Raw genomic sequence first — 14049 nt, 5'->3', positions numbered from 1 at the left:
GAAGGCTTTATTACGTAGGCATGGTTGATTAAATCATTGGTCATTGGTAATTGAACTCACTCTCCAGCCCCTCTTCCCACCTCAGGGGCCAGGGGTGGGACTGAAAGTTCTAAGCCTTTAATCTCATGGTTGGCTCCACTGACAACCAGCCCCACCTTAGGTGCTTTCCAAAAGTCAGCTCATCAGCAGAAACCCAGTTGTAGTGGGAAGGGGCTTGTTATGAATAACAAAACACTCATTTCACCTTTATAGCTCTGAAGTGATTTCAGGAACTGAGGACAAGAGACCAAATGTTATAACAAAAGATGCTCCCATTGCTCTTGTTATATTTATATATAACAAGATATATATATATATATATAAAACATATGTTTATAATATATATTTCTTATCATAAATCATAATGTCACAATCCCCAGCATCCAGAACAGTTACTGACACCTGGTTCTCTCTCAGCAATCACGAATGAAGGTCTGAATGAACTCTTGAGTTCTGGAGAGTCAGGTTTTCTTCCAGTCAGTGAATAAGAATGGAGATGCCAGAAATCAGATACCAACTGCTTGTTCCTTTGTCTGGGGCCCTAGAATAATTGAGATTTAACTTGGGGCCACTTTGCATATAATTAAAGAGTGACAGCAAGGTCACCTAGTGAGTCAGAGGGGGCTCCTAGAGCAGACTCAAGTCCTGCCTCATAGTCTATGCAGGAGGGAACTTGTTCTGTAATTGTTGGACATCCCATCCCTTTTGTCTGTAAGTAAGCCCGTCTGCCTTGTGGTCCTTACACAGGGCTGTGAGTTTGGGATCTGTGGCATTCAGACTCAACCTATATTATTTATTTATTTATTTTTTGGCCACACCGCTTGGCTTGTAGGATCTTAATCCCCCGACTAGGGATTGAACCCGCGTCCTCAGCAGTGAGAGCGCTGAGTCCTAACCACTGGACCGCCAGGGAGGTCCCATCCTAGATTATTTAGGGCACTGGTTCTCAACTAGGGGGCAATTTCACCCTCCAGCGGACATTTGACGCTGTCTGCAGACTTTTATTTATTTATTTATCTTTGGCCGTGGGCTCTAAGTTCCCCAACCAGTGATTGAACCCGGGCCCTCAGCAGTGAGAGTGCAGAGTCCTAACCACTGGACTGCTAGGGAATTCCCTGTCTGGAGACATTTTTGGTTAATAACTGGGTATGCGGTGCAATTGGCATCCAGTGGTTAGAGGCTAGGGATGCTGTTAAACATCCTTCAACGCACAGAACAGTCCCCCAACAGAAAACTTTCTGGTCCAAAACGTTGGTTCTGAGGTTTAAGAATCCTGGTTTAGGGTACCATTAATGATAATTGGTAGCCAGCATCATTGACCTTTGTTTGCCATGTGCCAAGTCCTATACCACCTACTTTATATGCACCATCTCAATCTCCAAATTGTCCTTGAGAAACAAGGACTATTACAATCCCCATTTTACAGGTGAGGAAACTGAGGCTCAGAGAGGTAGAGTCACTTACCTAAGGTCAGACACCTTAGTAGGGGCAGGGTAAGGCTGCACACCCAGGTCCGCCTGGCCTCAAAGTCTGTACTTTTAGCCTCTACTCTGGGTTTCCTGCTTACTGATTGGGAGCTGAGGGGGGCCCACTAGGCCTCTCTGGACGTGCCTGAATTTACCTGCTGCCCCTCCGGACAGGGGGCTGAGCAATCAGGCTTCGGAAATATCTGTCCATTCAGGCGAAGCTTGGCTATGGGCCAGAGGGAAGCTTTTTCTTCCCTGAGTTGTCCCAGTCTGTCTGGCCTCACTCTGCCTGCACTGCAGTACAGTACTTGGCTCCACAGCTCAGTTCCCCTGCCAGCCCCAGGCTAGTGCCAGCCCTTCTCCATGGGAAGAAAGCTTCTAGATTCAGACCAAGGCCTTGCACACTCTCCCACTGAGCCTCTCCTTTCTGTACAGGAGTTCTTGAATCAACCCTGGGGACTGCAAGGTCACATTCCTCACACTTCCTTTCAGGTAAGGGAGGGCTGGAGCTGCTAGGTTGGTGACAGAACTCATGGTCCAAGAAAGCGCTTGAGGGGCTTCCCTGGTGGTGCAGTGGTTGAGAATCTGCCTGCCAATGCAGGGGACACGGGTTCGAGCCCTGGTCTGGGAGGATCCCATATGCCGCGGAGCAACTGGGCCCGTGAGCCACAATTACTGAGCCTGCGCGTCTGGAGCCTGTGCTCCGCAACAAGAGAGGCCGCGATAGTGAGAGGCCCGCTCACCGCGATGAAGAGTGGCCCCCGCTTGCCACAACTAGAGAAAGCCCTCGCAGAGAAACGAAGACCCAACACAGCCATAAATAAAATAAATAAATAAATTAAAAAAAAAAAAAAAGAAAGCGCTTGAGGTCCCAGAAAATCTTGGAAAGTGATTGCTGGACAGGGCTGGGAACAGTGCAGTCCTGGGCCAGTGGCAGGGTGCAGGCTATGGCTTTTTCTAGCTTGTTTTGGGACCTCCAGTCCCTGCAAGAAATCCCTCAGTGTGCTTGTGAACAAATCCAAAGGGCTTTCTGAGGGCCCTGGGAAAGTCTGATGGCTAAAGTACAAAGAATTTGTTCAGGGAAGATCAAGACAGTCAAGGACCAATCTGGGGTCAAATTTGAGAGGAAACAACTCTGAATTAGTTTGAAAAATCCATTCTTTCTTCAGTCCATCTATCCATCCATTCATCTATCCATCCATTCATCCATCCATCCAACATATATTTAGGGAGCTCCCAGCAGGAGCCACGGATGCTGAGAGTCTCTGGGGACACACATCATCTCCCTTTGTCTGGGGAGGTGAGGCAGCTCAGAGGTTTCATCTACCACGTGGGACTGTACGGTCAGACAGAGCAGGGTTCAAATTCCAGCCTTGTCATTTCCTAGCAATGTGACTTTAGGCAAGGGACCTCACCTCTCCGCACCTCATTTTTCCTCATCTGTGTAATGGAGAGATCAACAGCTCTTAACATCCACCTTATAGAGTTGTGAGAAGTCAAGGAGATAATGTGTCCCAAATGCTTAGCACATAGTAAGTTCTCAGTACATAACAGCAGTAGCTACCATCTTTTGGACCTTGGCTAGGTCTTTTTTTTTTTTTTGGGCTGCACCGCGCGGCATGCAGGATCTTAGTTCCCCAACCAGGGATCGAACCCGTCCCCCCTGCAGTGGAAGCATGGAGTCTTAACCACTGGACCACCAGGGAAGTCCCTGGCTAGGTCTTTAGATGCATTATTTAATATAAACCTTGCCACCACCCTACAATGAAGGTATTATCTCCATTTAAAAATCAGGAACCTATACCTCTGAGAGGCTAACTCGTAGGAGGGCACACAACTTAGGTTTTTCCCAAGTCTGTCTCATTCCAAAGCCTATGATCTCAGAAGCTTTGCCTCCCTCTAATGATGATTTCCAGTAATAAGAATAGAAAATGCATGTTTTCAGGCTCAGAAGGGTTCTCAAGAAAACTTAGCAGCTAGGAATGGAATATAGTGAGTTGCCCAGACATGTGATGCTACAGAACCCAATTGATGGGCCAATTCAGTGGGACCTGGTGAGGGAATCTTGCATTCATTCCAAGAGTATAGGTTATTCTAGAGCAATTGTTCTTTATCCTCCTTGGGTTCTGAATTCCTTTGTGCCTCTGATGAAAGGTATAGATCCTCTCCCTGGAAAAATGCCTGTGAGCACAACACACATCTTGTACATAATTCCTGGGGACTTGTAAAACCTTCGCAATCCATCCACCGGACCCCCTTTAAGAACCTTCCGCTAGGGCAGCGTTTCCCAAGTGTGGGACACATATCACTGGTGGGGTCCCAGATCAGTTTAGCAATATGAGGCCAAAACGTTTTATATTATAGTATTTGTTTATATTTTATGGTTACCTTCTATTTATGATGAATGAGACTAGTTTTCTGTTTACGGTAATAATATAAATTTGCCTTTTAAAAATACTTATTAAAAATAGGGAGTTTAATTAAAGAAAAATATTGAAGAAATAATAGTAGAGGTAGGGTGCGGGTATGGCAAAAATCATGAGGATGATTTAGGAAATGTCTCTGGGGTTTCTCCTTGGTGGAGTCATAGTGGGTTTACTTTAGCGTCATCTGAATTTCCAGAGGACCCTGGAAATGACCTATTCTTGGGCTCTCTACGTTGATGGCATGGTTCTGATCAACCAAAAATGCTGTTGAGTCTCCACTTTCTTACCTTCCCATGGAATTCCCCTAGTGCCTATGATGAGATGAACCCTCCGTGCTGCCAATCAAAACTACACCAGATACTGTCCTCATGCAGATCTAAGTGCAAGTATTTTGGTGCCATACCCATTCATTTATTCAGCAAACCCCATGTGCCAAGTAGCAAGCATAGGCCATGCTCCATTCAGGCCCAGAAAGTGTGAAATCCCCAGCACCCAAGGGTAAAGCCAACTTGTCTGAGGTGATGGAAAGAGCACTAGATTTGGAGTCAAACAGACCAGGATCTTAGAAATCTGGTTCCATAACTAACACGCTGTGTAATCACAGGCAGGTCCTTTCCCGTCTGCTGTGGTCGCTTTTCTGACAACTTTTTTTTTTTTTTTTTTTTTTTTCCTGAGCCGCACGGCTTGCAGGATCTTAGTTCCCCAACTAGGGATTGAACCCACGCCCTCGGCAGTGAGAGCTCGGAATCCTAACCACTAGACCACCAGGGAATTCCATGACATCACTTCTGATACTGTGTTTGTTTGTTTTTCTAACACCAAATACTTATTTTTCCACATCAATTCTCCAACATCCACTGGGTGTCTAACAATTCAGTTCTGACGCTGACTCCCAGAGTTAGCACAGACCCACAGGCTAAAGGCACAGACCCACAAGACTGCCCCCACTTCAGGTGCCAGCTGCAAATGGGGTGCGCAGGTTACCCTCACTGTGCCCAGCTGACTACAAATTTGGGTTCCCACAACCACTTCCTCAGGCTTGATAATTCTCTAGAATGACTCACAGAACTTAGAAAAGTACTCTACTTACTATTACAGATTTATTGTAAAGGATGCAACTCAGGAACAGCCAAATGGAGGAGATGCATAAGGCAAGGTATTGGGGGGTAGGGTGGTGCAGAGTTTCAGCGTCCTCTCAGGGTGCACCACCTGCACAGCACTTTATGGTTTTGGAGTTTTTATGGAGAATTTGTTACATGGGCACGGCCACTGGTGATTGAACTCAATCTCCAGCCCCTCTCCCCTCCCAGGAGGTCAGGAGATGGGGAAGGTAGGGGAAGGGGACATGGGTAGGAATAGGGGGCTGAAAGTTTCAACCCTTTAATCATATGGTTGTTTCCTCTGATGACCAGCTATCTAGATATCTGAAACTATCTGTATATCTGAAGGCATCTTGCTTCCTTCCCCCGAAAGAGTCACCTCGTTACTTAAACTCCAGTGTAGTTGATAAGGACTCGTTATGATAACAAAAGATGCTCTTATAACTCAAATAATTTCAAGGGTTTAAGAGCTCTGTGCCTGGATCTTTGGACAAAGACCAAATACATATATATATATGTTTTATTATACTTCTTTGAGTCTGTCTTCTGGTTACAAAAAGAGAGTATTCAGCTGAATAAAAGGTTGCCAACTGGAGGCCCATAGGCCATATCTAGACTGCACTGTGTTTTAAGAAATGAATTTGTGACCAACATTAAAATGATGATATTTCCCATAAAAATAATTCAGATTTCTGGTCTCTCTTGAAAATCAGATGATTTTAGCAACACTGGGTCAACAATCCCAAATGGCAACATCTGCCTGGCACCTTTTAAAGGGCTTTTCTAGGGACTTCCTTGGTGGTGCAGTGCTTAAGAATCCACCTGCCAATGCACGGGACATGGGTTCAAGCCCTGGTCCAGGAAGATCCCACATGCCACAGAGCAACTAAGCCCGTGCGCCACAACTACTGAGCCTGTGCTCTAGAGCCCGCTCGCCACAACTAGAGAAAGGCTGCATGCAGCAACGAAGACCCAACGCAGCCCTAAATAAATAAATAAATAATTTTTTTAAAAAAGGGCTTTTCTATTTGCCACAGTCCCCTCCACTCCCTATTGTACCACCTACCTCACCTCACTCATTAATGTTACCTGCTGGGCTTCTGTACTTCTAAAGCCCTTTCAAACCCCCAAACCCATGATATTGGAAAGATTAGGTTACTGTTGACTAGAAACTCCTTGAGGATGGGGCTGTAACTGACTCTGGGTATATATTTCAAGCATCCAAATCCTGCACAGAACATTTCATTTACAACTAGGGGATATTTATTGCCTGCCTCACTGTGCGATAAGCAGATAGGAAATGAGAAATGATTCTGCAAAAATAAGTGGTAACAGAATGAAAAAGGCCGTTGGTTCCTAGAAATAATATCCCCAAAAGGTCTCTTGGGGTTAAACACAGGCCAGAAAAGCATGAGTTTCTTTTTTTTTTTTTTAATATTTATTATTGGGCTTCCCTGGTGGCGCAGTGGTTGAGAATCTGCCTGCCAATGTAGGGGACACGGGTTCGAGCCCTGGTCTGGGAAGATCCCACATGCCGCGGAGCAACTAGGCCCGTGAGCCACAACTACTGAGCCTGCGCGTCTGGAGCTTGTGCTCCGCAACAAGAGAGGCCGCGACAGTGAGAGGCCTGCGCACCGCGATGAAGAGTGGCCCCCGCTCACCTCAACTAGAGAAAGCCCTCGCACAGAAACGAAGACCCAACACAGCCAAAAATAAATAATAAATAAATAATAAATAAATTTAAAATATATATATTTATTATTTATTTGGCTGCGTCAGGTCTTAGTTGCCACGTGCAGGATCTTTGTTGGGGTATGCGTGATCTTTAGTTGCGGCACACGGGATCTTTTAGTTGCGGCATGTGGGCTCTCTTTCCCCGACCAGGGATCGAACCCAGGCCCCCTGCATCGGGAACACGAAGTCTTTATTATTTTATTTAATTAATTAATTAATTTATTTATTTATTTATTTATTTATGGCTGTGTTAGGTCTTCGTTGCTGCACGCGGGCTTTCTCTAGTTGCTGCGAGCAGGGGCTGCTCTTTGTTGTGGTGCACGGGCTTCTCACTGCAGTGGCTTCTCTTGTCGCGGAGCACGGGCTCTAGGCGTGCGGGCTTCAGTAGTTGCGGCACGTGGGCTCAGTACTTGTGGCTCATAGGCTCTAGAGCGCAGGCTCAGTAGTTGTGTCGCACGGGCTTAGTTGCTCTGTGGCATGTGGGATCTTCCTGGACCAGGGCTCGAACCTGTGTTCCCTGCATTGGCAGGCGATTCTTAACCACTGCGCCACCGGGGAAGCCTGGGAACACGAAGTCTTAACCTGTGGACCACTAGGGAAGTCCCAGCATGGGTTTTTGACAGTGCTCTTCCTTCACTTTTAAAATATTTATTTATTTATTTTTGGCTGCGTTGGGTCTTCGTTGCTGCGTGCGGGCTTTCTCTAGTTGCGACAAGTGGGGGCTACCCTTCGCTGCGGTGTGCGGGCTTCTCATTGCGGTGGCTTCTTTTTGTTGCGGAGCATGGGCTCTAGGCTCGCGGGCTCAGTAGTTGTGGCGCAGGGGCTTAGTTGTTCCATGGCATGTGGGATCTTCCCAGACCAGGGATCGAACCCATGTCCCCTGCATTGGCAGACGGATTCTTAACCACTGCGCCACCAGGGAAGTCCCACTTTTTTTTAAAAATTTATTTATTTATTTATTTATTTATGCTGTGCCGGGTCTTAGTTGCTGTGTGTGGGATCTTCGTTGTGGCATGTGGACTTCTTGGTTGCCGTATGCATGCGGGACCTTGTTCCCCGATCAGGTATCAAACCTAGGCCCCCTGCATTGGGAGCGTGGAGTCTTACCCACTGGACCACCAGGGAAGTCCCTCTTCCTTCACTTTTAAAGAAAATAATTAGGGTCAAGAGCTGGTTGAGATGAGCAGTAAACACAGAAGATGCTCGGGAAGGCATGTGCTACAAATGGAGAAAAACCTACAGGCATTTATCGAGCAAAATCCTCTTATCTGTTAGAAAACCTTAACATCATCCCATTTCAAACTCCTTTTCTTCAAAGTTATTAATAAGAAAAAGGCACACTGTCTCCTCAGCTAAATGTATTAAAGTAATATTGAAGATAAGAGGATGGACTTTAGGGTCATCCAGACCTGGAATTTATTCCTTTATTAACAGCTTGACCTTGTGAAAGTCAATTTCCTAATCTGTAAAATGGGAATATAAGACCTGGAATTCTTAATTCAATGCATATCTAAGTCAGTGCATGCTATGTGGCAGACGCTGAATTCGATGATGAAGATGCAGCAGTGATGAAGACAGGCAGGGACAGATAGACAATAACTGAGCAAATAAATACATGAGATAATTCATGTGAATTTATTCTGAAGGAATAAATGAGGCAAGTACAATGGAGGAAATAAAAAAGTTACTTCAGTAGAGAGTAACTGAAGTGTGGTGGTAGGGGGTAAGTAGAGATGATTCTTTAGGGAAGGAGGCATCTGAGCCCAAATCTAAATGAGCAGAAGTTATGCCAGGAGGGAGATGGGAGGAAAGGGGTCCCAGGCACAGCTGTTGTGAGGAGCAACTGAGTAAATGCCAAGCACTTGGTGATAGGCAACCACTCAATACACAGCTGCTGTTCTTATGACCTCATCCCCTTTAACGACTCTCAGCTCCTTCTGTTCAAACAAGGAGAACCTGGCCAAGCCATAGATCAGAGGGTTTAAAACTATATACATGAAAAGTAAAGGCCCCCAAGAGAGATTCAGGTTCTGGCATCATCGTTAGATTCCATAGTTCTGAATCATACATCCAAGTCAGGTAGAAGCACTAACCCAGACTCACTCCTGTTGCCAATCCAACTGCTTCCCCAACAGCGACTCCGTGTAGAACTACTTTAACTCCTCCAACCCATAATCCCACCACTGGAAACCTGAAACTGGGAAAAGTCTCTTAATTTGATTTAATTGATATGCATATGTTGTACCCGAGTTTCTCATTATTCCCAGCTGGTTTCTCTTTGGCATTGTGTGCCTCTGATCAAATTGTAAGGGGCTCTGGATTAATGAGAGTGGGTGGTCAAGTAGAAACAGGCAGAAATGTAAACAGAAAGCTTCTGGTTACATGATTAAACTGATAACTTGTTTATGGAAGTTCAAAAACACATCTTAGGCATTTAAGGGTTGGTTGTTCAAAACCTTGCCATGACTCTTGGGACAGTTCCATAAATTGACAGCTATCGGTAAGATTCTTCCAGCTCTTACTATGTGCCACAAGTTGTGCTGAGAACTTCAAATGCATTAGTTTATTTAATACTCCCAACATGCCTATGAAGTGGTTTCCTTTTATATTTAGTCCCTTTACTAAATTAGTTTTCTAATTAGATTTGTTTTCTAATCCCTCAGATTAGAAAACTGAGGTTCAAACAGCTAGTAAAATGACAGGGCTAGGATTTAAATATTTAAATCCAGATCTGATCCTGCTCCCCAACCCCACCCCAAGTCCTTGCTTTTTTAACCACTTAGTGGTTAGTCTCCCTAAACCAGAGGAAATACCTCTGAGGGATGCCATTCTATTCATTAGGGCACCTCCGCCCTAGAGGTAAATCCCCACCAAGAAACTCCCACACAGGAAAGACTGCCTCATCTGAGCAAGAAGCCCCACCCTGGACACACACCACCGGGATCAGCACTCCCAAATCCACCCGGAGGGCCCCCCACCCCCTTAAATGAGGTCTGCATTGCCCAGCAGGGAGACCCCACTCTCGGGGATAATCTCTTAATTCATAAGGAAACCCTCTCCCATTTCTGAGGACCTCCGACACCCCCACTCCCATATTTCACAGGAGGTCCGGCTGCATAATTTGCATGGCCCAATGCAATATGAAAATGTGGCGTCCCTTGTTTAAAAAAAAAAAAAACGAATTTCAAAAATGAGACAGCAGAGCATTAAACCAAACACTGGGGCTCCTCTTCTGCGACTGCACGGATCACTTGCCCACGAAGCCAGCCCTGCTTAAGAGATACCCTTCTAGTGAAGCGATTGGCTACCTCAGAAAGGGTAAATCCTTCCGACCTGGGATGGGAGGAAGGGACGTAGGATAACCAACTTCCAAAGACAATCCTTATTCGAGAACACACTCTGGGACAACCTCCGTAAATTTGGAATCACTTCTCTTGACCTGGGCGGAAGCTTCCTTCGCACCTCTCTAGCCGCTGGGCGGTCCTCGCGACCCCACCCCAGCACCACCTTCGGGGTGTTTGGCCTCATCTCGTGCGGCCCATTGCCGGGGCAACCGACGCCGAGAGCGGTGCATTGTGGTCTGCAACAAAATGCAGGAGAAAGATCCTGAGGGAACCATTGAGTCCATGGGCCAATGGGAGAGTTCTGGGGGCTGTGTCAAGCCAATAGGGACGTTCGGTGAGGGGCGGGGCTGGCGGGAGCAGGGCGGGGCTTAGGTACTAGGCGGCGGCGGGTGGCGTGGGGCTCCATAGATGCGCCACGGCTTTAGTCGGGACCGATTACCTCGACGGGTCTGAGTCTCGCCAGCCCCTCCCCCAGGAGACCGTTGCAGTCGGCCAGCCCCTGCTCTTTGGTGAGAGACTCGGGGGGGGTTCCACTATCTGGCTTCGTCCCCTGCCGGACTTATCCCGCCGTTCGGTCCGCGCGGCCCGCGCTTCCTGAGAAGTGGGGTGGGGGGTCGTCCCGGGGTGGCGTGGGGCGGAGCGGCGCGGGGAAGCTGGCGCCTCGGAGGCGCAGCCCATACCCCAACTCCTCACCCTTTGCCCGGGCCTCGCCCCCCAGGTAACCATGTGTGACCGAAAGGCCGTGATCAAAAATGCCGATATGTCGGAGGAGATGCAACAGGACTCGGTGGAGTGTGCTACTCAGGCATTGGAGAAGTATAATATAGAGAAGGACATTGCGGCCCATATCAAGAAGGTGAGGACAGGGCGCGGGCGTGGGGTTTCGGGCGGTTTGCGCTCAGCTGGGGCGAGTCACAACTTAGTTCCTTCTCCCCGATCCTGCGTCCCCCGAGCAATGGCAGAGATACTTGGGGGGCACGCAAAGTAGCGCGGGTGTAGAGGTTTCCAGAAAAGGACGCAAATGAATTTTGCGCTTCTCTTGAAGATCGGCCCCTCAGCGCTCAAAGTTTTTTTTTTTTTTTAATTACCCAGCTCCACGGGGAAAGCGCCACCTAGTAACGGTTTCTAGGATCAGGCAGCAGCGGTTCCCCCTTCTGCATGATTGCTGCGCCCAGGATCCATCTGGGTGCTCGAGAGGGGGGAGCTGCGTGGGTGTTTCCAGCAGGGCCGAAGGGAGATCTTGCCAGCCTTCAGTGGGGAGTCAGTCGGCAGTTGAGGGAAAGTGGGTGGTAGTGATGGCTGGGTACTAGGTTGGGGGATTGGTAAATGGCAGTCTGTAGAAAGCTGGCAGGCCTGCCAACTTCTCGAGCTATGTTTTCTAGAAGGGAAGGAAGCTGGCAGCCTAAGCCGTGGGAGGGTTCCAGTTGAGAATGAGAAGATGAAAGACTTAAGATGGAGCAGAAATAAATACCTTTTTGACAAAGGCAGCAGCAGTGCGTTGGTCTAGTTTGTAAGAATTTTATTCCCCTTAATCTAAAAGACGTTCTTGCTGTGTACAATAGTAGCCAAATTTTGCCTAACTCACCAGAGACTTGTAGTACTTTCATAGAGAAGGACTAGCTTTGGCCCCTGCCTAGAGCTACCCAGTGAAGCCTAGAGCCTCTGGGGGTGGGGAAAATAGGGAAAAGTTGTTACTGCAATTTGCTCTCCTTGAGGACCAGGTGGTAGATTAGCACGATCAGGATAGATGTGGGAAGAAGGGATATTGACAGTAAAGATAAAATTTGCCCAGGTAGCTGTCAGGTTCTGCTTCTAGCATTCTTTTTATAGGGACAGCGGAGTGCCAAGTGTCTTGTCCGTTTAAATTTTGATCCACGGTGGTTTAGAAGCTCATTAAGGCTTTGTTCTTTTGGAAGTCTTTTGTTTTCAATAATACTGAAATGAGTAATAATGGGGGTATTTTGAGCTAAATATTTACGGTTTTCTTGGCTTTTGTAGGTGCAAGTCGTACAGTAGGAGGATAGTTTGGCTCTGTTTAAAAACTAGAGGATAAACTAGAACTGATGTCACCTGCTGTTAATGAATAAGAATATTCTAGAAGTTATGAAGGTGTAATTGCCATGATAACAAAGCGCTCTGTCTCTGAGGCTGCCCTTTCTTTTACCTCCCCAGCCCCCATTCCCAGCTTAGCTCAGATTGCAAGTATGTGTGCATTAATGCACCATGTAGGCGATTTGGAGCTGAGGAACATTCTTTCATTCTAAGAATTTGCAGATGCTGACGTTCCTTCTTTCTGCTCTGCTTATCTAGGAGGCAAACTCTGACCTCTGGTTTAGCACTAAAATTCTGTGTTCTTTTTCTCCTCCCCTTCCCCCAGGAGTTTGACAAGAAGTACAACCCCACCTGGCACTGCATCGTGGGGAGGAACTTCGGTAGTTATGTGACACATGAAACCAAACACTTCATCTACTTCTACCTGGGCCAAGTGGCCATTCTCCTGTTTAAATCTGGTTAAAAGCATGGACTGTGCCACACACGCAATGATCCATCCAAAAACAAGGACTGCAGCCTATCCAAATACCAGAGACTGAAACCTTCAGCCTTGCCTAAGGGAACACCTCGATCTTTATTGTGTTGTTTTGTACAGGGCATTCTCTGTACTAGTTTGTTGTGGTTATAAAGCAATTAGCAAAACAGCTTACATTTGTATTTATTTTCTATTCCATACCTCTCTGCCCCATGTTTTTTCTCTTCAAAATCCATTCCTTTAAAGAAATAAATGTGTTGGAGAAGTGTGCGTTAATAACGATTTGTTCAAATAATCTAGGGTTGAAGATGGCCTATTGTTTGATCTTGGGTAGCTTGGTGGGGGTGATTCCTTGAAGTTTCTGTGGGATATAATAGACTAGCCTATTCAACGCTCTTGAGTTTCATTCTTGCCCATCCTGCTACTGTTATGCATGGAAGAATACTACTCAGAAGTGCATGTTGAGAAATGCATGGCAGAGAAACTACTGAATTAACTCTTACTCCTAATCTGATGCTTTCCTTAAGTGCTCATTTTGTTAAAAGATACTGCTGTAGAGTGTTCTGGGCCTTAGGCCTCAAGTGGTGATGAATGTATAGTAGTTCCATGGTTGTAAAATGGAAATAAGCTAATAAGAAAGTTGGGCTCTAGACTAATTTCCCCTCCCCTGCCTTGGCCAAAGTATACTCTAAAGATTAAAGGTGGTCTTAAAAGGGAAAACTTTTGAGGCAGCCCTCCATGTGATTCTAATAAAGTCTGCAGGAATTTAAACTTATAAGCCTGCTGTGCTGTGCTTTAACTAGCTGTGTTCACATGTGAATTGAAGCTTTCATTAAAAGACCCAATTAAAACTGGATAAGTAAACTTCATTAAAGGTTTCCTGCTATCAATTTTAGGAAGACATCTTTTCTATGAATAAAAGCGAATACGGCAGACTTGGCTTTTGTAGATAGGAAATATTCCAGAGGCTGAAACAACCCACGCCCATCCTGGGAAGCTGCAAGGAAGGTCCTGGCTTTTAAGTTCCCCTTTGTTTTCAGTGTTCACATGAGGTAAGCCTTTTTGTTTTAGACGTTGGATCTAGGAGATACAATTAGGGTGTCTGAGCAGCCAGGCTAATGCTACACAGAGGGGGTCCATCTTAAGAGCAGTATTAGGTCTGTAACATCTTTGGGAGGTGGTTTTTCTTTACCAGAACTTGGGGTCTTAAAAGTTCTAGTGAAGTTGATCAATGTTAGGACTGGGAAAGTTTCAGGGTAGAGGGGCAAAAAACTGTTTTACTATTATGGCAATTAAAATGGGAGAAGTTTTTCCCCTGCTTTCTGCAGGAAAGGAGGAGGAGGTACTGTGGAACGGGACTGCAATTGCAGTGGTTTAGGTTTGTATTTATATGAACAGACTGAGAATGTTCCT

The 14049-nt window shown here is 46.3% G+C and overlaps 1 protein-coding gene across 3 annotated transcripts in view; it reads left to right on the top strand.

Moving 5' to 3' along the window:
• Positions 1-12805, top strand: part of DYNLL1 (dynein light chain LC8-type 1) — a 39216-nt gene extending 26411 nt beyond the window's left edge. For 2 of the 3 annotated variants that reach the window (XM_061170262.1, XM_061170261.1), the window contains exons 2-3: positions 10828-10965; positions 12487-12805. In XM_061170262.1, coding sequence (XP_061026245.1) covers positions 10834-10965; positions 12487-12624 — 270 coding nt within the window. In that variant the 5' untranslated portion in view covers positions 10828-10833 and the 3' untranslated portion in view covers positions 12625-12805. Of the gene's footprint in view, positions 1-10479; positions 10619-10827; positions 10966-12486 lie in introns of those variants that run through there. The other variant, XM_061170260.1, reaches the window with a different exon arrangement.
• Positions 12806-14049: the final 1244 nt, after the last annotated feature.

This window comes from Eubalaena glacialis, chromosome 15 (assembly GCF_028564815.1).
Source record: "Eubalaena glacialis isolate mEubGla1 chromosome 15, mEubGla1.1.hap2.+ XY, whole genome shotgun sequence".
Taxonomy (NCBI): domain Eukaryota; kingdom Metazoa; phylum Chordata; class Mammalia; order Artiodactyla; family Balaenidae; genus Eubalaena; species Eubalaena glacialis.
The sequence above is the reverse complement of the archived record's forward strand: the minus strand, read 5'-3'. Positions and strand labels throughout refer to the sequence as shown.